Source organism: Castor canadensis, chromosome 8 (assembly GCF_047511655.1).
Source record: "Castor canadensis chromosome 8, mCasCan1.hap1v2, whole genome shotgun sequence".
Classification (NCBI taxonomy): domain Eukaryota; kingdom Metazoa; phylum Chordata; class Mammalia; order Rodentia; family Castoridae; genus Castor; species Castor canadensis.
This window is the reverse complement of record NC_133393.1, coordinates 98,527,411-98,548,012: the sequence shown is the minus strand read 5'-3', so window position 1 is coordinate 98,548,012 and position 20,602 is coordinate 98,527,411. Positions and strand designations below refer to the sequence as shown.

The 20,602-nt window shown below is 52.5% G+C and overlaps 2 protein-coding genes across 10 annotated transcripts; one reads left to right on the top strand and one right to left on the bottom strand.

The window, feature by feature from the left end:
* The first annotated feature begins 707 nt into the window (after window positions 1-707).
* Arhgap9 (Rho GTPase activating protein 9) lies at window positions 708-8,261 on the top strand. Of its 3 annotated transcripts, XM_020163691.2 has the most exons (18): window positions 708-858; window positions 1,176-1,509; window positions 1,794-2,005; window positions 2,884-3,108; window positions 3,296-3,409; window positions 3,616-3,720; window positions 3,934-3,995; window positions 4,120-4,213; window positions 4,405-4,500; window positions 4,632-4,730; window positions 4,945-5,086; window positions 5,185-5,292; window positions 5,597-5,695; window positions 5,862-5,939; window positions 6,075-6,128; window positions 6,385-6,519; window positions 7,211-7,316; window positions 7,859-8,261. In XM_020163691.2, exons 2-18 carry the CDS (start codon window positions 1,194-1,196, stop codon window positions 8,028-8,030), a joined length of 2,217 nt encoding a protein of 738 aa, XP_020019280.1. In that variant the 5' UTR covers window positions 708-858; window positions 1,176-1,193; the 3' UTR covers window positions 8,031-8,261. The 3 variants fall into 3 exon arrangements, with proteins under 3 accessions (XP_020019280.1, XP_020019276.1, XP_020019296.1); XM_020163687.2 differs by lacking the exon at window positions 708-858 and having other exon boundaries at window positions 968-1,509; XM_020163707.2 differs by lacking the exons at window positions 708-858; window positions 1,176-1,509; window positions 1,794-2,005 and adding an exon at window positions 2,540-2,784.
* Window positions 8,258-19,790, bottom strand: Gli1 (GLI family zinc finger 1). Of its 7 annotated transcripts, none has more exons than XM_074083735.1 (13): window positions 19,395-19,790; window positions 19,019-19,166; window positions 16,159-16,285; window positions 15,895-15,987; window positions 15,468-15,663; window positions 15,100-15,244; window positions 14,676-14,765; window positions 14,447-14,584; window positions 13,964-14,113; window positions 12,911-13,075; window positions 12,224-12,454; window positions 11,171-11,438; window positions 8,258-10,189 (listed from the first exon to the last, which is right to left on the bottom strand). In XM_074083735.1, the coding sequence occupies exons 3-13, from the start codon at window positions 16,256-16,258 to the stop codon at window positions 8,460-8,462; spliced, it is 3,306 nt and encodes a 1,101-aa protein (XP_073939836.1). In that variant the 5' UTR covers window positions 16,259-16,285; window positions 19,019-19,166; window positions 19,395-19,790; the 3' UTR covers window positions 8,258-8,459. The 7 variants fall into 7 exon arrangements, with proteins under 7 accessions (XP_073939836.1, XP_073939838.1, XP_073939840.1 ...); XM_074083737.1 differs by having other exon boundaries at window positions 19,019-19,102; window positions 19,395-19,511; XM_074083739.1 differs by lacking the exon at window positions 12,224-12,454.
* Between the last annotated feature and the right edge of the window lie 812 nt (window positions 19,791-20,602).

Here is a 20,602-nt window from a genome sequence, read left to right as displayed (position 1 = left end):
TTTGCAAGACCCTATTTCAAAAAAACCCATTGCACACAAACACACACACACATATACACACACAAAAGAAAAAAAAAAAGCCTCATACTATGCAGTGGAGGAATGAATGGAGAAGAGGAAAAGAGGATTTTAAACTGCTGTCAATCCCAGGGAGGTAAATTCTCCCACCATCCACCAGGGAGAAACCAATGTGAGTCTTCAATCTACCTCTCATGGTGTCTTGTACCACTTACACATAGTCCCTGATTCAATTATGATTATTAAATCTACAGTGGTGTCAGTTAAGTATCTATCTTTCCTTAAACTCCATGGAGTGCATTCCTCTTTCTCTCTCTCCCTCTCTTTCTCTCTCTCTCTCTCTCATCTCTAGTGCCTGACTGCTTCTTGCACAATCAATCCTTGACAGCATGAATAAATGAGTCTATACATTAAAGTTTGGTCTTTCCTCCAAGAGACTGATGCAGAGGATCATATCAAGATTCTCAGTATCCAACAATGTTTCTTAGATAGGGAGGAAGGTGGTATTTCAACTCTGAACTCCTCTGCATTTCTCTCTGCCACTTTCTCTTTCTTTCTTATTTTTTGTACCGTTTCTCTGGCTTTCTATTTTTCTGTCTCTCTGTCTGCACAGGAAACACGCAGTTTTAGGCCTGAGGTGATTGGTAACGGAAATATTGATGCCTGTGCAAATTTAATAAAGGGTCACAAACTTTTTTATCAGTACTTCTCGTGCCTTTCCTTGTGTTTCTGTCTTGAACCTGATTCTTCCTCATCTCCTTCCTGTGTTCAGCTCAAGACTCCCACCAGCACCCAGGACCAACTCCTCCTATCCCTCGATCGTCAGATGGACTCCATAAGGTACTTGGAGGAAAATTACCCAGTCAGGTCATCTCTGATTTCCTGCCTTGCGGGCCACACAGCACTGCTGACCACATCCTCTCTCACCCTACTTATATACTTCCTCACCAGATGCGTCACCCAGAAGCTCTTAGCCCCCCAAAGATGCACTGACCCCCACCCAAGGCTTCTGCTTTACCTTTTCTTCTCACTCTGGGGTTCTTGTTCTCACCCCTCCTCCCCTATTACCTACACACTACTCTTAGAACCATGACTTTCTGTCTACAGTCAGCCAGTACTGTTTTCTTCTGGATTTGCAACACCTCTTTTTCCCACAGGTGACAGTGCTGACCACAATGCTGTCAGGAAGATGGTGGCCAAGTACCTGGGGTGGTCTAGGGCTAGGGCCCCGAAACTCCTCTCGAGGATCCCAGATCTGTGCCCTCTATGCCTTTACTTACACTGGGGCAGATGGCCGGCAAGTATCACTGGCTGAAGGTGACAGGTTTCTACTGCTTCGAAAAACCAACTCGGACTGGTGGTTGGCAAGGCGCCTGGGAGCCCCCTCCAGCTCTCGACCCATCTTTGTTCCAGCTGCCTACATGACAGAAGAATCTATCCCCTCCCAGAGCCCAACTATCATTACCCCCAACCAATCCCTCTGGACTCCTGGTGAGTAAACCCTAAGCCCTCTCCCATCACTTTTCTGTCTCCCTGGGTTTAGGGAATTAATGAGGAGGTCCTTTTCCACCTAGTTTCTGCTGGCCCCTTTCTCTAATCTCCCTCTGATTAGTCTACCCCTCATCCCAACTATGGTAGTATCCCCATCCCATTGCTTCCCTTCCTAATCCCAGGTCTTCTAGGTCTCATATCATTTTCCACAGCCTTCCTCTTGACTTCCTTGAAGATCCAAGCCTCTGATCACCTGCTCTCCCATCCCATTTCTCTGTTTTCAGAGTCAAAGTTGTTTCATGGCTCTCTGGAGGAGTTGCACCTGTCTCAATCACCCCAGGCTACATCTGAGCTGCCTCCTCCTCTTCCACCCAAAATGTGTAGAAGTGTCAGTGTTGCTAATTTGAGGCGGAGCCTCTTGAAGCCCCTCCAGGAAGGGCCAAGTGGAAGATCCCTCTCACTGGAAGACTTGCTGACAGAGGCCAGTCCCAACATGGTGAGTCACAGCTCTCCTGAGCATGGATAGTCAACAGACGCTACAGCTGGACCCTGTTCCTGGGTACAGTGGCAAATACGACAGACAGCATCCCTACTCTCAAGGGAGTGTGTGTGTGTGTGTGTGTGTGTGTGTGTGTAACATAAACAAATAAGGTAACCCTTAGTGATCCTAATACTAATAAGAACTACGAAGAGAGTAAATGTGAAGAGTGGCTGAGGAGGTCTGAGAAAGCATTGATCAGAGAGGAAGAAGAGGCGGGCCTAAGGCGGACTAGGAGATCAGAATGGGCAGTAAATAGCAAAGCCCCTGAGGGGACAGAGAACCTGGTACAACAAAAGGACTGAAAGAAGTCCAACAGGCTCCTGACTCCTAGCCCAGGGCAGTGTTTTTTCCCTGTCCTACCAGCTGGGACACCAGTAAGTCCCCTCTAGAGATAAACTCCCTTGCTCAGCTCCTCCCCTCTCTCTTTCTGGCTAGTGGATAGAAAATGGCCCCTCCTCCTTTATACTCTCCTAGCAGGGGTCTCTTACTCCCCTCTGTTGTCTTTTACCCTGCAGGATGTGAGGGTGGAGCACTCCCCTCACCCCCCCCCCAAAGAAAAAGCCTGTTCCCCTTTCCTGCGGCCCTGGGGGGTGGGGTGGGGGAGGAGGGAAGTTGGCAACAGGAAGTGAGGAGAAAAGCAAAAAAGACTGTGAGGGAGAGAATTTTTTTAAAAAACAGCAGTGTTTCTGGGGTTTCTTCCCCTGTACCTGGGTCACCTTGGCTGAGAGCTGGCGGTGAGAAAATGGTGGGGGAGAGAGGAGGAGGAGAAGGTAAGGGGTAAACTAGATAGGGGAGGGACACTGTTAAAATAACCACCTTCTTCCTCCTGACAGGTAGAACCCCAGCCCCTCATGTCACAGGCCCCTGTATATTGTAACCTGGTGGACCTTCGTCGCTGTCCTCGGTCCCCGCCCCCAGACCCTGCATGCCCCCCACTGCAGAGGCTGGATGCCTGGGAACAGCACCTGGACCCCGACTCTGGACGCTGCTTCTATATAAATTCGCTGACTGGCTGCAAGTCCTGGAAGCCTCCACGCCTAAGTCGCCCTCAAGTTATGGTGAGACCTTCCCTTCTTCTTGTCCCACTGCCCCTTTAATCTCTGTTCTCCTGCTGAACCCCAAGGTAATGTGCTTTCTCTCTGGAGCTCTCAGAGGATCAGAAGGATGGATAAATTATAAGGAAGGTATTGAGAACCCGTTGAGGTGGCATCTGGATATAGTTTTGTCTCCCTCCCCTAAACATAGAATCCTGGCTCCATGGAGGGAACACAGACCTTGAATAGGGACAATGGTGTCCTGCAACCTCAGGCAAAGGGCTCAGTGTCTGACACAGGGACCCTGGAATGGCTTGACCCTCAGGTGAGATCCCTCCTACCTCCCAATCACATGCAAAAAAAAAAAAGCCCTAACTTCTTATGACTTTTTCTTTTATGCAACACATTCTTCTTCACTACCCACCACACCCCTTTCCTCTCTACCACATGCACACCCCTCTTCCTCTGACAGCCAGGGACCCTCAAATTGAAGGTTCCTCTACTTATTTCTTCAATCTCCCACCTCTCCAGAGTCCGCTCCACCTGAGCCAACGTATCTCCCAGCTTGACCCTGCAGAACAGGCCCCAGCCTCACAACCCCCTCGAGCTTTGCCTCAACTCCTGGACGACCCCCATGTGAGTCTCCCATGTCCTTTGAATGCAAAGATCCTCCCTGCCCCACCCTCAACTCCTGCTCCTCAAAAACATCTTCCTCTTTCTGGGTATCCTCCTTACCCAGCCCCTCCCCGCAACTTTAAGGGACCTCACTCCAAGGAGACCCCATAGGGAAAACGCCGGTGGCCGGGCTGAACAGGGTGGCTTATGGACACCACTCTGTCTCCTTCCCAGGAAGTGGAAAAGTCGGGCCTGCTCAATATGACCAAGATCGCCCAAGGGGGACGCAAGCTCAGGTGAGGGCCTGGACTACACCAGAAACCTGGGCTATTGGATTCCGCAGGGAAGAGCAGTGTGCCCGTGTTAAGTCTAGAATGACTTTTTCACAACTACTGCTGCCCTTCCCACTTCCCCCTGCAGGAAGAACTGGGGCCCGTCTTGGGTGGTGTTAGCCGGTAACAGCCTGGTGTTCTACCGAGAGCCGCCGCTGCCAACTGTGCCCTCCCCAGGTTGGGTGAGTGCCAGGAAAGGGCGCAGGAGTGATTTGGGGCTACTTCTTCAGGCCCAGTGAGGTGGGGAGGTGGGGAGGGCGATGGAGAGGAATGGAAAGGAATGAGGAAGCCTCCCACCTATTTGAAACCCACTGGTGAGAGGGAAGCAGTGAGCGAACCAATCCGTGGCTTCAGTTTCTCTCCTAATCGCCAGGCGCCAGCAGGTAGCCGCCCCGAAAGTAGCGTGGACCTGCGGGGGGCGGCCCTGGCGCATGGCCGCCACCTGTCCAGCCGCCGAAACGTCCTGCATGTAAGTGCCCTCCAGAGCCCCACCCCACCCGAGGGCGCGTCCCCAATCTTCCACAACCCTTCTCCCACAGGGGCTCCCAGCTTTTGAGGCCTCTCTCTACTGACCGAAGTCTTTCCCCGCCCGCCCCCTAGATCCGCACGGTCCCCGGCCACGAGTTTCTGCTGCAGTCAGACCAGGAGACCGAGCTGCGAGCCTGGCATCGGGCTCTTCGGGCGGTCATCGAGCGACTGGTTAGATGGGTGGGAAGCCCGGGAGAGGGTCGGGCCGAGCTGCATGGGGCGAGGGAGTGGGGTAGCAATAGGAGTCTCGGGGCTGTGGGGACTTAGTGTAAAGTGTTGGCCCTGGGTGGGTCTGGGACTTGGGCTACCGGCAGCGGCTTGAAGGTGCAGATTTCTCCCCTCTCTTCCAACTCCGACCTGGCCTACCCCGCCCATTTTGGTCTAGGACCGGGAGAACCCCCTGGAGCTGCGTCTGTCGGGCTCAGGACCCGCAGAGCTGGGGGAGCTGAGCGCCGGGGAGGATGAGGAAGAGGAATCAGAACCGGTTTCCAAGTCACTGCTGAGGCTCAGCGGCCGCCGGAGTTCCAGTATGGAGTGGTAGTGGGAGGGCCCGGCCTGGGGTGCGCAGAGAGGCTCCTCAGCCAGGCTCCTGTTCTGGTACCCTTACTCTACCTGCCTCCTACAGGTCGGTGTCCCGAAGGCACCGAGCAGAACCGCGTGCGCAGCAAGCTAAAGCGGCTTATCGCCAAGAGACCGCCCTTGCAAAGCCTTCAGGAGCGGGGTCTACTCCGAGGTGAGGTGACCTGGGCCAGCTGGGGCCCCGTACTTTGTGCCTATTTTACTGTTTTTGCAAACACTTTTGCATTTCTGAACTGAGCATCAGCCCATTTCATGGATGAGAAAACTAGCCAGGCTCAAAGTTGAGCTTCCCAGAGCTAGATCACAGCTTTCTTAGACCCCTATTTTTTCCATTGCTCCTGATTATTTGGAGGTCAGGGGGATGCCTCCTTCCTCCTGAACAGCAGGAGAGACAGGCCTGCTTAAGGGTGAAGACCTGTACTGAGAAGAGCGTCCCACTTTATTCTGTACCTCCCCAGACCAGGTGTTTGGATGCCAGTTGGAATCACTGTGCCAGCGGGAAGGGGACACAGTGCCAAACTTTGTGCGACTCTGCATTGCTGCTGTGGATAAAAGAGGTTATTTCCCTGAGAAAGACTCCAGAATCTCCCCTTCAATAGACCAAGGCCTCGGATTATCGCCCCCCTCTTCCTACTACCCCTTTTCTTCCTTAGATCCCTCATAGTCCTCCCCACACATGCTTTAGAGCAGTAGTCTTTATCTGCTCCCTGCCTCATCTCCTAGGTCTAGATGTAGATGGCATTTACCGGGTGAGTGGGAACTTGGCTGTGGTGCAGAAACTTCGCTTTCTGGTGGACAGAGGTAAGCAGGCTTGTGAAAAAGTGGTAGCAAGACCTTACCTCATAACTGGAGTGGTTCTGAGTAAAGGAGCTGGGACAGTGTTTCTGCCTGGAACTATGTGTCTTAGCTCCCGATTTCTTGTCATACATGTTGCAGAGCGGGCAGTCACCTCTGATGGGAGGTATATGTTCCCAGAACATCCAGGACAAGGTACTTATTTAGAAGGTCTTTCAGACCCCTAAAACCTCTCCATGCCTTCCTTGTATCCCATGGATTCCCCCATGTCCTGCCTCTAGGAAAGTTGCCGCTTTCCCCCACATTTTCTATTTTGCCTTTCTGTAGACCCTTTCCAACATTCTTGTGGTTCTCTTTGACTGTATTTCTTCAGAAGTCCTGACTTTTCAGTCTCTGCGTCCCTCTAGCCCTTCATGAGCCCTGAACCCACTGAACCTCCTTTTCCATCCAGAAGGCCGATTAGATTTGGACAGTGCTGAATGGGATGACATTCATGTGGTCACTGGAGCCCTGAAACTTTTTCTCCGGGAACTGCCCCAGCCTCTGGTACCCCCATCACTGCTGCCTCATTTTCGTGCTGCCCTTGGTAAGTGTTGGGAACTTTAGACAACACCCGTGATATGAGGGGGCCTGCATGAGTAGTAAGGAATAGAATAGTGGTTCCCTTCTATCTTGACCAGAGAGTTGTAAAAAAAACTTAGGTACCAACTCTGGTTGTTTTGAGGGTTTTGTTTTTGTGTATGTGTGTTTGGGTGTGTAAATGTTTAGAGGGCTGAGTTACAGTTGACCTACAGGAGGAAGAAAGCTGAATACTGGGATGTAGCTCAGTAGTAAAGTGGGTGCTTAGTAAGTACAAGACCCTGGGTTCAATCCCCAGCACCAATAAATAAATAAATAAATAAATAAGAAATCACCACCTGGCATTACAGGTGTTATGTGCCTGTAATCCCAGCACTCAGGGAGGCTGAGGCAGGAGAATTGCAAGTTTCAGGCTAGCCACAGTTATATACTGAGACCTTGTCTCAATAAACAACACACAACAACAAAAATTCCAAAAGGGCTGAGAGCATGGCTTGAGTGGTAGAGCGCTTGCCTTATGTGTAGGCCCTGAGTATTTAATCCCCAGTATTGAAAAAAAAAAAAAAAGAAAGAAAAGCTGTGCTAGATAAATGTTTTCCACAGACATGGAAAAGAGTTGCAAATTTACCATTTACCCACCCTGTCCTAGCACCTTCTCTAGCCTCACCCCCATACCCTTCCCATCATTCTCTTTCTAGCACTCTCTGAATCAGAGCAACGCCTGTCTCAAATACAAGAATTAATAGACTCCATGCCAAAGCCCAATCATGACACTCTGCAGTACCTCCTGGAACATTTATGTAGGTCAGTAAAACCAGACATCTTTGCTCATGCTGGGTAGGGTGGAGTGGGCTTGCAGTTGGAATCTGTTCAGGTGGGTGGAAGTAGGAAAGCACCTGGTTTAGAGGGCAGGAGACATCTGTCAAAGTCTGGATAGCTCAACATCACGTGGGGAAATGGACCCAAGACAATTCCAAAGATGCTGTAAAATAAAGGAACTCTTGTCTCTTCCTTTCTTCTGCTTTTGCCTCCCATTGGGGTGGTGGAAATGGCTTGTTGGGTGAACTGAACCTGGGCAGTGACCTCTGAAAGTGGGGGTAGGGAGATGGTATTTGAATTGAAGCAGAAAGAACTCTAGGAGCTCTCCCTGAAGCTGGGAATCAGGCACTTACATCCCAGGTTGTAACTTCAGCATTCTCCACTAATCCATCTCTGATTCCCTGGAGGCTCTGCCCTTGGTTCCTGGAGGAATCTAGAATTGAGCTCTTCCCTGTTCAGACCTTTTAGGGTTAGATTGTGGGGAACTGCTCAGCCTTATTTCGCCTTCTCTTGGTGTTTGCCCCCAGGGTGATAGCACACTCAGATAAGAACCGCATGACGCCCCACAACTTGGGAATTGTGTTTGGACCAACCCTGTTTCGGCCAGAGCAGGAGACATCGGACCTGGCGGCCCATGCCCTCTACCCTGGGCAGCTGGTCCAACTGATGCTCACCAACTTTGCCAGTCTCTTCCCCTGACTCAAGCAAGGAAGAAGAAACTATTCCCTATGATCTATCAGGTGGAGTGGGGTGCTCTGTTTTGCAGATATCTTTTCATAAATTGTCCTCCAAAGGATACTCTCCACCTTCCTGAGTCTGACCCAAGGGGTTGGGATTGCGTAAGGGAACTCTCTGAAGAGGAAAGTGGGAAGGTGAACTCCCATTTCTTTTTGTTCATCTTCCCAATATAATACATAAAACAATTCTTTCTGATGCAGTTCCTTTATTGTCCGGAAATAGTGTCATTATCAAATTTTTCCTCAAAACATGCACAGCCTAAATACAGCCCCAAGCCCATCCCTTCTATCCCTGGGCATTTATGCAGGGGGCTGTGGCTTCACTCCCAACTCCTCTGGAGTGATGGAAGCCCCTTAGGAAACACAATCAGATGGATGGACTCCCCACTCTTTAGGCACTAGAGTTGAGGAATTGTGTCTCCCCAGGCAGAGATCCCAGTAAGACACTCATATTACCCACAGCCATGTTGGGGGGTCCAGAGGGAGGTGGGGTATGTTCAGACCTGCCTTCCTCATCATGGGAAGGAGGAGGACTCAGCCCCTGGGCCTCATCCAGAATAGCCACAAAGTCCAGCTGAGTGTTGTCAAGATCAAGAGAGTCCAGAGGGTTACACATCTGCCCTTCAGGAGGAGGGTACAAGGCAGGACCTCCTCCCAGCCTGCCCACCTCAGGATGGCCACAGCTGGGATTAGTACCCCCCATTTTGAGGGGCCCACAGCAAGTGGGCAATGGAGGCAGAAGCCGGGGTGGTGCTGCTGCCCTATGGGAAGCCCTATTTGCTCCCACTGCAAAATTTTCTTGGCATGGTGAAGGGGTGGGGTAGGAGCCTGACTTGTGATTGGGCAAGTTAGGTGTAAAGCCAGGTCCATATGTAGCCACTGGAGCTTTGGCAGAGCTTGGGCTAATCTGGGAACCCCCCAGAAACTTGTGACTCTGGTAGGGAGGTTCTCGGACAGGGGCCTCTCCTGGGCCCCCACCTTCCCACAGCAGTTCTTGCTGAGACTGAACATAATTACACACAAGCTGTGCCTTGAGCTGTCCTGTGGAATGAGTGGGGGAATCAAAATCCAGGCCAGACCTGGGTTCTGAAGGAAGATAATCAGGGAGTGGCTGGGGATAGGGACCTGACAGGGGATACTGGGGATGTGGGGGCTGGGGGTAGTGAGAGAATGGTGGCCCCTCACTGGGGTGAGCATTGAGGCAGGCTGCCAGTCCTGTGGAATCAGACCCCACTGGGCACCCTTGTTCTGGCTTGACCTGCACTTGTCCATAATGTTCAAGTCGAGGACAGTGGCTGTAGGCTCCACCTGGAATCTTGGTGCCTGGGTACAGCCCAGAATGAGAAGAAAACTCGCCCCATGTATCAGGGAAGGGGTCAGGAAAGGAGACCTGTTGGGGACAAGGGCTAGGGCCATAGTTGGTGGGTGGACCAGGCCCAAGAGGCAGGGAACCTGGACCCCTAGCTCCATAAGGCTCAGTTCCTGCCCCCTCAGGCCCCCCATATCCCAAAGTATCAGCAGATGAGAAGTCCATATAGGGGTTCAGACCACTGCTTATCATGGAAGTCCCAACCTCTGGCTCCTCCCGTAGCCCTCTAGTATTCATGGTGACATTCTCAGTGATGTCAGGGGGCTGTGATGAATAAACAGAGGTTGGGAGGTGGGGATCAAAGTTCCGTCCTCCAGTTGCCACAGTAGGGGGTGTGTGGACACAGCCCAGGCTCTTGAATCGCTGGACTCTGGCTGGAGCAGGGCGGTCAGCAGCCCGGGCTGGATCACTGGCCCTCCGGGTGACCCCTGCATTGGGGTTGTATCCTGGATACTCAGCTCGACTTCTCCAAGGAGGTGCAGGAATACCCCCCATCCGATCCAGACTGGGTGCTGCAGTGGGTGGGGTGCCACCTGCCCTGGCTGAAGTGTATCTTGCCCGGAGCAGGTAGTGCTGGGCAGGTGTGAGGCCAGGCAAGGAAGATGCTCCGTTCTCTGGTGGGGAACCAGGTTGGAAGGGGGAGGCCAGGGAGGAGCGGCGGCTCACAGTATAGGCAGAGCTAATGCTGCTGGAGCTGCTGCTGCGGCGGTCAAGAGAGACTGGGGGGCCCAGACGACGAGACACAGGGGTACCTGCAAGTGACAGGGAGAAAAGGCAGGTTGTGAGGAAGCTCCCTGAATGACCCTGTCTCTCCTACAGGATAGCTTTGTCCTGTAGTACCAAAACAAGGTGTCCTAGTCTCCTTAACCCTAACCACTCAGATCTGTCTCATGCCTCTCCTCTGCCTACTCTGCTTATGGGTTCCCAGGGATTCAGGGCTGCTGTGAATAGTTGTACAGACTGTACACTGCACAGTGTTGTGCCTGGGTTCTGAAGGAAAGGCACAGTATTCACATCATAGACTTTGCATATTTATTTATCAGTTTTCCTTTCTTCCTCCCTTCCTTCCTTTGCAGTAGTGGGGATTGAACCCAGGCCCTTGTGCATGCTAGGCAAGCATTCTGCCACTTGGGTCACGCCCCTAGTCCTTTTTTATTTGCTTATGAAAGAGGGTCTTGCTGACCTCAAACTCACAATCCTCCTGCCTTTGCCTCCCAAGTAACTGGGATTACAAGTGTGTACCACCACACCCAGTTTTCCATCTCTCCCCCAATCCTGCTCCCCAAGACAGGTCTCCCTATGTAGCTAAGGCTGGTTTGAACTTGAAATACTCTTTCTTCAGCCTCCTGAGTTCTGTGATTATAGGTATGCACCAGCACACACAACCATATATAACAATTTTTTGGAGGGGGAGGGGGAATGGGCAGTGCTGGGGATTGAACCCGGGTTTTACATATCTTAGGCAAACTCTTTACCACTGAGCTACATCTCAGCCCTATATATCAATTTTCTATTTATTTATTTGTTGGCAGCACTGGAGTTTGAACTTAGTGCCTTATGCTTACAAGGCAGCCACTCCACCAGCCCTATAAAGATGGAAGGAAAGTGTCAAGGGAAGGACCTTTTTCTAAATAGAGGTTAACATATGGCAGCCCTGAAGAGTGATCACCTCCTTCCAACCTCAGGACAATCCAGATCACAGCCCAGCAACACCTCCCGTGCCTGGGTCTTACCAGTGTGGGTCAAGCTGGGCAGTTTGAGACCCCGAGGCCCTAGTGGCCGGAGTTGATGCAGCTGATCCAGCCTGAGGTTCTCAAGGCGGCGAAGAGTGGACAGTCCAGTACCAGCAATGCAAGGCCCCTCATCCAAGCTGGACAGGTCCTCAGTGCTGCCCCCTGCATTGCCAGCCATTTCCACACCGCTGTCTGTATTGGCTGCGCTGCCTGCCGGGGAATGGTCACTGCTGCAGGAAGACTGTGCCCCAGGGCTTGGCTGTGGCTTCTGTGGGGAAGATGAAGGCTGAAGGCAGTACCCTTCCCCTTTCCCCCTTCCTCACAGATACTTCAATTTGGTGGGTGGCTGAAGCCTGTGTCCCAGTGACTACTAGGGCTGAGGGCAGGCATACAAGTGTAGAAAGGGCTGAGCAGGAGGCTGGGGCAAACAGAAAGAGGTATTTGAGAAGAAACCCAGGCTGGAGCACAGACTGCCGGGCTCCAATTCTTGCACTTAGTCCTATAACCTTGTCCAGGTTTTCTATGCCTGTTCCTTCATCTGAAAATGAGGAGAGTAAGTTCCTTCTTTCTCATGAAATTGAGTAGTACATGAACTTATATGTGTCAAAGAGTTGGAACAACATACTATTTAGGAATGAGTTTCTATTTTTTTGGCAGCACTGGGATTTGAAGTCAGGGCCGTACACTTGCTAGGCAGGCACTCTTACCACATGAGCCACTCCGCCAGCCCTTTTTCGTGATGGGTTTTTTCGAGATAGGGTCTCAAGAACTATTTTGCCTGGGCTGGCTTCAAACTGCAATCCTCCAGATCTTTGCCTCCTGAATAGCTTGAGCCACTGGGTGCCTGGCTTAAGAGTGAGTTTCTTGAATCAATTAAATAATCGACAATACTAAAATCTCTAGGTTGTGGGTGGGTCCAGGAGCAACACTGGGATGAGAGATAGGTGGACTGGCCACAGAAGAGTGATTTATGTGGGAGGAGACAGGAAGGGGCTAGAAAGAGGTCAGCAGGGCAGGCTGGGTATGAAGGCAAGGTTGCCTGGACTGGCTCACCATGGCACCCTCAGGCACTGTCAGTCTGCTCTCTTCCCTGATGGGGCCTCCTTCCCGCTCCCTCTTGGGCTCCACTGTGGAAAGGGAGGATGCCCGGGGTAAGGGGCCATCCCCTCGATGCCGCTTGGTCACGTGGGCATCAGGACCATGCACTGTCTTGACATGTTTGCGGAGTGAGCTGGGATCTGTATAGCGTTTGGTGCACCCTGGGAGCTTACACACATACGGCTTCTGTTGAGTGGAGAGTGAAGACAAAAGGCCAAAGGATCAAAGTGGAAGAATGCAGGAGGAATGGGGAGAAGTGCTGTCAATAAGGGGGGTAAGGGAAGGACACATAGCAACCAAGGAAGCCAGAAGGGTGTGGGCCCTTGGGTGGGAGTAAAAATATGAGAGGCTTCAAGGAAGATTAGGAAAACAGATGGCCCAAGCCTAGGAAAGATGAGGGGTGACCCCAGAGCTATGAGGCCTCATAAATTCAGAGATTGGGGTCTTATTTTAGGTTGGTTCGTGGGCTGGTTAAAGGAAGGAGGAGTGGCAAGTGGAAATTCTTGGTTTTGAAAGGGTGAATGACATAGTGGGGGAACTCACCTCTGTGGAGTGGGTGCTGGGCTAAGGGATGCCCTATAGGGGATTCTCCCCTAAAAGAGACTTCTCAAGTGGGGAGGGTCTCTTAGTTGGGGCAGTCACCTCATTGGAGTGGGTCCGATTCTGGTGCTTGGCGCGGTCGCTGGCATTGCTGAAGGCTTTGCTGCAGCCCTCATGCTCACACATGTACGGCTTCTCACCCGTATGTGATCGCAGGTGGGTTTTCAGGTTTTCCAGGCGTGAGTATGACTTCCGACACCCTTCAAACTGGGGGATGTGTGGGGGCCAAATGATAGCTCTCAGACAGAAGGACATGGAAATTAAAGGCGCTCTAAATCTCAAAAGGGACATATATCAGAGAATAGAACTCAAAATCAGAGTGCACTGGGGCTTAGGAACATTTCCCAGATTAGGGGACAAGGGCAGACAGAGCTGGGAAAATGTACAGCAGGAGGCACTGCTCTTGGAGGTGTGGCAGTGAGATAGTGAACATCTTGGTCCCTCTGGAACAAGTCTCCTTGCATGGGAGCTTAGACTGTCTTTGAAGGGGTAACCTGGGCAATAGGCTCATCTGAGCATCTTTTGCTCGTAGTGCAGGGCTTATCCACATGGAAGTGTAGCAGGTCCTGCAGTGTCCTAAGAGTCACAGACATAGTTTAATCTCTTTTAAAATCAAGGGGCATGCTGGGGGGTGGGAATGCAGAGCTCAAGTGATAGAGTGCTTGCCATGTAAGTGCTAGGCCCTGGGCTTAATCCCCAGTACCATGAAAAAAAAAAAAAAAAAAAAAGTAAAATCAGGAAGAAAAACCAAACTTTCAAGTCCAAAAAAAATGTGGGTTTTCTTTGGGAGGGGGACCAGTTTTTGGTCTTTTGAGATCAGGTCTTGCTGTAGCCCAGACTGGCCTCCAACTCCAAACTCATGATCCTCCTACCTTAGCCTCTTGAATGCTGGAATTACAGGTGTGTACCACCATACCATGGAAATATTTTAATACAGATCAGTACTTTCATCTTTATACTAACACAGTGATAAATTAGATTTTTAATATTTGTTTTTGGAAGAAGAGACCTATGAAGGCAAAAGTTTGCTCTGAACCCTACTTTGATGGGAAGCCAATTTAGGGAGGGACCCTGGCTTAGGAACTGATGTCTCACCGTGCACTTGTGTGGCTTCTCTCCTGTGTGTCTGCGCATGTGCACCACCAGCATGTACTGGGCTTTGAAGGGCCTCAGCTCCCTGGAGCAGCCTCCCCAATGGCACACAAACTCCTTCCGCTCCCCATGGATGTGTTCGCTATTAATGTGCTGAGGGAGAAGATGCAGAGGCTCTTCAAGGTCCCCAAAACCAGTGACCCCAAAACCCAGAACAGACCCCCCCTCAGCCCTCCTACTCCTCCTCAGCTCCCCCTCATGGAGAAAAAGGGGCAGGAAGGCAGCATATCCCACAACTCAGGTCTTCTAGCTCTCTATAGCAAAGCTACAGCTCTGTGCTTTTGGTTACCCAACTGAGCACACAATCTCTCACCTCAGTATCCAGGGAAGGGGTAACCTCCTGCCTTTAGCCAGACCCACAATGTCCCACTCAGAGTCTCATATAGGCTCCAGCTAGACATTCCCGTTACCCCCCCTTGGGCTCACGTGCACCAGCTGTTCCTGGGAATCAAATTCCTGGCTGCAGCCATCCCAGCGGCAGTCAGTCTCATACACAGACTCAGGCTCTGGCTTCTCCTCTCTCTCAAGATCCTCCCGCCCATCCAGCATCCCCAGTAGGGGGTCCTAGGGCAGGAGAGGCAATCTTAGAGTCACTTGCGTGACAACTTTTGTCTTACTTAGGTCCCAGAAGTAAAGCCCCCACCCCTCCCCTTACCTGCGTGCCTGTGGAATTGGGGCTAGATAAGTCCCCTTCCAAGGGCTCCTCCGGGCACTTGCCAACCAGCATGTCCAGCTCCGACTTCAGCTTCCCCAGGGGAAGAGGTGAGGGTGATGAGGGTGGAAGGCAGAAGGAGGAGCCAGGTCTTTCTGCCCTAAGGGTCCCCACCCAAGCAGCAGGAACCCCTGAGTATGAAAGGTACTTCTTCCTCAGACAGTAGCGGTGAGTGGGACGGGCAAACAGTGGGCTGTTATCTGGAAGGGTCTGAGTCAACCCTAAGGTGTGAATCCCAGCATCCATGCCTCAACTTTTCTGGTACTGAAAACTTTCATATCTTGTGTTATTCCTTCACCTTTCTCTGTAAAGTCTATTACTCATCCACCTTGAGCTGGGGAAATCAGAGCAATATGGAGGCTCTCACCTGGCAAGTTGGGAGGGGTCCCTGGGACTGAGAATGCGGCATCATCCCACCCCGGGTAGAGTCATGAGGACCACCGGACTGGACTCCAAAGGAAGGTGAGGTCCCTTTTTGGTGATTCAGCTGTGGTGGGAATCCCAGAGATGGGCTGAGAAGGAGAAGAGGAGACCATTACTTAAGAGATCAGGAAGTCACAGGAGTGCTTAACTATTGGGAGCATTCTGGAAGACTTGGTTGACACTCAGTTGAGGCAGCACCAAGGAGGCTCTGAGAAGGGCTTCAATTCCTTGGAAGTGATAAGGATTCAAACAGGTTTGGAATGCCAGAATCTTTTAATGGGTTTCAGTAGGAATTTTAGGGACTGCCTGCACCTCATGGTGCCAATGGAAAGATGGCCATAGGACCCTCCTGGAGATGTGCAGCGTGAGTTGATGAAGGCCACGAGGGAACTGGGTGAGGTACGGATAACTGTCTGCAGGTCCAGGCTGGCATCAGAAAGAGGTGAGATGGACAGTGCTCGCTTCTTGGTCAACTTGACTGCACTTCGGGGAGGAGGAAAGAGTGGCCCTAGGACAGGAGACAACAGAGATAGCTATGGTAAAGGTCTCCATGCACATAACATGTGGGTCCTGGCTCTCAGCAAAAAATGAAGCTTGACTCTGTCTTACCAATCCCATCTGTGACCTCTTGATTGTTCTCTGATCCCTCCCATCTATGAGCATTTCTTCCTCCAAGTCAGATCCTTGCCCTCCCACTTTCTCCATTGGAACAAGTCTTAGAAAGGCAGACAGTCCTTACCCTCAGTGCAGCTGTTGGTCTCTCTGGCTGGCCCATAATTGTGGGGGCCAGACATGAGGTTGGCTTGGTGGCAGAAGGGCAGACCAGACAGTCCTAGAAAAGAGAGACAGCTGAATAGGAGATGTGAAGGCCTCACCTTGAAAACCCCAAGCAAGACCTGACAAGGGGCCTCAAATCCTCCTAAAGATGGGAAACCAGCTTAGGGCTGAGAGGGATCCTGGACTGCCGAGTCCTCAAGAACCAAGAATTGGTAAACGCACTAACCTTCTGTCCCCATGCTGGGGACCCCTTGGCTGGGGAGAGGCCTGAGACAGCATGGCTCGCCATAGCTACTGACTGGTGGTGGAGTCATTGAGTTGAACATGGTGTCTCAGAGGAGGCTGTGGAGACACTGCAGAAGGGGAAGGTAGATCTGCAAGTTATAAAGTTGAAGGGAAATAGGGAAGACCAGACGATGGACTCAGGCACACAACCATGGCCAGCATGTCCTCTGGGCCCCAAGCCCCCTACAGTATTGGCTATGGAAACCAAGTTGAAAATAACATCACTTAGCCACAGAAGGGCTAAGGTGAAATATCCCAAAGAGGTAGATTTCAGTCTTTCAGTCTTAGGGGTCTTTTTGGGAACCAGATAGGAGCTTTGCCTGGTGGTGGTGGTGATGTTTGTGTGTGTATTCAGAGATGGATTAATTGAGCCAAAATGAGTTTCAATGATTTTAATATCATGGGATCTCTACTTCTTGCTTTGACCATGGACCAGCTTTGAAGAATGTGATAGAAAAGTTTATGTGGAGGATCTGACTTCATGCACTGGACTGTTGGGCTTGAGCTCCAGTCAGTCCCTTTCTTTCACTTGCTCTGCGCAGGGACAGCCCATCTACAATATCTCTAGTGTTCAGCAGAGGGTGCCCTGTCTTCAGTCCAAACAGGTTGGTGGAGCCAGCAAGTAGAGCACAAATGATCCATCATCTGTCCTCTTAGGCAGAAAACTGTGTAGGTGGGAATAAGATTTCTGAGAGGAACTTCTCTGGTCTGTTGGGTACAAAGAATGAAAGCTGAAGCCATTGTGAGGTTGTTTGGCTCTGGGTCCACCTAACCCTTTTTAAAGGTCTCTGTTTTGGGGGAACTGAAAAGGGACTGTGAAGGACGGTTTCATGAGAATGAAAAAACAAAGTCACCATCCATTAGAAAGGAGTAGTGAGGAAGGAGAAGGTGCTGAGGACCGCTTTTCTCCTCAAACTCCAGTCTGTACTCCATCCCACGTTTTCCGATTTCCCGGGAGAGGAGGGTGGGGTGGGGTGGGGTGGGGTGGAGAACGACTAGGAGCGGGCCAGCCGGCGCGGTGGGTGATCCCGGGATGCTGGGATTTAGGGTGAGGGCGGGGTAAAATGGGGAGCGGAACCCGGACCCTACGACCCAGCCCAAGCCCCGCAGCCTGGGCTGTACACTTTCTAACTCCTCCTTTTCCAAGTCGAGATCCGGATCCCGCATCCAAGACCTCCCAACTCGACCTTGGCACTAACGTTGGGGGCGGGGGGCACAGCTGGCTGGCAGCTGGATGGGGGGGCAGTTCTCCCGCCTTCTTCCTTTATGACTCACCCAGGGGAAGGAGGCGGCCTCGCAAACGACCCCCAAACACTAGAGGCTCCCCCAAACCTACCACTCTGTTATCTTCTTGCCACATTGCCTGACCGCCCGAAGGAGCTACGATGGAAAGTGGAGTGACATCTCTCTCTGCCCACGCGCGCCACGGCCCACCCACGTCTCCTTTTCACAGTAGTAAAATTTTGCTAACTTTTCCAGCTTCATTAAAGTTTTTCTGGGTATGACTGGGAGTGCAGGATGGGGCAGGGTTCCCCTGCCGGAGACCCGAATCATCTTCAATGTCTCCCTATTTTTCAGAGTCCTCCACGTTACCCCTAGCTCCTCATCTCCCAGGAGTCGGCCCCGCCCCTCTTCTCCCGGTCCCGCCTTCCCCGCCCCCGTGCCTCCTCGGCCCACCCAAGTCGCCGCCGCAGGCTCTGGCTGCAGACGGCTCCGCTTCCCCCGCCCGCCCTGGGAGCCCAGTCGAGCGAGCAGTAGTGGTGGTGGTAAGGGGGGGGGGGGGGCAAGACATTCTTCCCCCTCCTCTCAGCGCATCCTGAAAGCAACCAGTGGCGTTCTGGGGGGTACTATTAGACAGAGGGGTTCCCAAGGTGGGGTGGAAAAGAGAAAAATCCAGAAATTACAGGAAGAGAAAGTGACTGAGTATGGGGAGAAGGACACCTTAAGATCCTGAGTATCTCAGCCGGCTTCCTAAGGGTTAACCCCTACAGACCCCCGGGAACCCCCTAGTGACGTCAAGGGCGGGGTCTGAGTCGCCTGGCGGGGATGCCGTGGAGATAATGGGGAGGGGGGTCTCTGGACCCGCCCCCTAGGGAAAACCACCCTCATTCCGGCACTTCTTCCTCAGCCCATCCTTCTCCCTCTATAGGAAGGAAAAAATTCATCCCCAAAAGACCCCAGTTCTCCAGCCCCTTAAGACCCTCAATCTCTATGGGGTCCCCTTTCCCTAATCCTGTCCCCAAAGCTAGCTTCCCTGAGCTGATTGTTTTGGGGTCATGGGGCCTGAAAAAGGATTCAGAGCGGGGAGCAAGGGCATGCAGGGTGGTCTGAGCTAGAGGAGGGGCCTCGCTCCCCAGCTCCCGTTTAGGCGTGGGGCCAACGGGGATACACTGGCTGGCAGTGGCTAGTGGTCCCGCCCAGCCCCAGTAGGGGTCTCCCAGAGGCTGACTGGACCTGCCCCGGTGGTCCTGAGGTCAGAGGGTCAAGACAAGGTCTTTCCAGCTCTGCCCTGCCCACAGTCCTTGGAACTCAGGCGTCCAAAATTCCTAGGGTTTTTTTTTTAAGGCCTAGACTAGACCGTGGACAATCCCTCCAGCCCCCTCCCCGGTCCCGAAGGCACTCCTCCCCCCCCCAACACAATTATCCATAGGCACATCTGTCACAAGATAGGTCAGGGGTCCAAGTCCAGCAGGCCTCCAGTTTTGTTGCCTCACATACCACCGTATCCCCACCCCACTCCACCTATATCTCCCTCCTCTCAGAAACACTGACGTCTTCCTGCCCCGCGCTCAGAGACGCACCTGAAGTTCCCTCTCTACAACGCAGACCTCCAGCTGGCCATCCCAACAGCCTCTTCATCCCAACTTCCAGAAAGGAAGATGTTTCTAGTATGTGGGAGAGGCGGAGACAGACAAAGAGACCCACGGTTGCCTGAGACAGACACCCAGACTGTCAGAAGAAAAAAGAGGACATACAGAGAAAAGAAGACACAAGTAAAAAAAATTTCCAAACTTTCTAATATCTCACTCGAGTTCTCCCACCCCATTTTGCCTCTGCGTCCCAGGTCACTCTTGAGGCTGGGATGAGTCCCTAGGCAACAGAGCATCCCCTCCGGCCCCTTCCCCCACCGCTTCCAGGTGGTCCCCTTCCTGCCCCCCCCCCCCCCCGCCTTCTCACCTCCGTCTGGGCGCAGGGCTCGGGATGCGCGGTCCAGGGCTGGAGACTGGGCTGGGGGGTGTGCGGTGGGGAGGGGGGAGGACAACAGGGCTACAGCAGCGCAGCCTCAGTGCCACCCCGCCCCTCCCCAACCTGGCCCCCAGCCCTCCCGCCGGCCCAGCCCGCCGGGCCGCAAGCCGGGACCACCCGCGAGAAGCGCAAACTTTTTTTTTTCCTTTTGCAAAAACTTTTTCTCGCTCTAGCTGCTGGCGCGCCGCCGCTCTTCCCGCTCGCCCCTCGCCTCCCTCCTATTTCCCTCCCTCTTGCTGTTCTGGAAGATGAGGTGGGGTGGCTGGAAGCTAGAGAGGGGGTGCCGGGCTTATTGCACCCCCAGGACCCCCAGGATCCTCCCCCTCCCTTGAGGGACCCTATACTGCGTGCTCCCCCCCCCCCGCGCTGAACACGCTGCTGTTGGTGGGCAGCAAATCCTGGCATGGAATTTTGGATCGGCCGTCCGCGAAGAGGCCCTGAACTAGAGTCGGGAAAACGTTGAGAAAAATACTGCGGGGCTGGGGGGGAGAAGGTGGAGACATTCACCCGAGAAAGTTAACATTGAAGACAGGGTCATCGACTTCGGTGTTAACTGAATATTCCACCACCCTGTTGTTTATCTGTCAACCTCACCCTTGGATGGAACTTGGAGAAAAGTTGGGACAGAGTTGGGATTTGGACAAACTGAGTTGAGGGTTTGGCGGCTGTGGCGGAAGGTTAGGGGTGTACAGGACATAAAAGAGAGGAGCAGTGACTGAGCCCAGTGTACGCTGTGTTCACAAGGTCACTAAGATGCTCTGGTTCTAAAGAACCTTTCGGCTCTCCACCTCCAAGTTCTGGAAACTGCGGTCACCTCGGCACCTCGCTCGGCTGCCGACTTCTCCTCTCTAAGGCTTTCTGCTCCCTCTGCTGGCTATCCTGACACATGACAACGCCTCGGAGTCCGATTCAAAGCTTGTAAGAGGCAGAACTGAAGAAGCATTGGCAATCCCTCCCCGCACACACACACACTGCCACTCAACTCTTTTTAGGAACCCGGGGAATAAGATGTGTGAGCCCAAAGAAACGGGTGGGCACACCGGCAGAAGCTGCTGGTAATGACCAGTAGTGTCTGACAAAGCAGTGCCCGGTCCTTTTGGATTTTTGTTGCCATGGTGACTGGATGCAGGGTAGGGGGC

Bases quoted from the DNA above. Each gene is read 5' to 3' on its own strand.
- Arhgap9 (XM_020163691.2), top strand. From the start codon at position 1,194: ATGCTGTCAGGAAGATGGTGGCCAAGTACCTGGGGTGGTCTAGGGCTA. The intron at 2,006-2,883 runs GTGAGTCACAGC...TCCTCCTGACAG, and splicing joins CAGAGGCCAGTCCCAACATG to GTAGAACCCCAGCCCCTCAT. The intron at 5,940-6,074 runs GTAAGCAGGCTT...TACATGTTGCAG, and splicing joins TCGCTTTCTGGTGGACAGAG to AGCGGGCAGTCACCTCTGAT.
- Gli1 (XM_074083735.1), bottom strand. From the start codon at position 16,258: ATGTTCAACTCAATGACTCCACCACCAGTCAGTAGCTATGGCGAGCCA. The intron at 15,664-15,894 runs GTAAGGACTGTC...CTCCTGTCCTAG, and splicing joins GACCAACAGCTGCACTGAGG to GGCCACTCTTTCCTCCTCCC. The intron at 12,455-12,910 runs GTGACTGCCCCA...TCCACTCAACAG, and splicing joins ATCGGACCCACTCCAATGAG to AAGCCGTATGTGTGTAAGCT.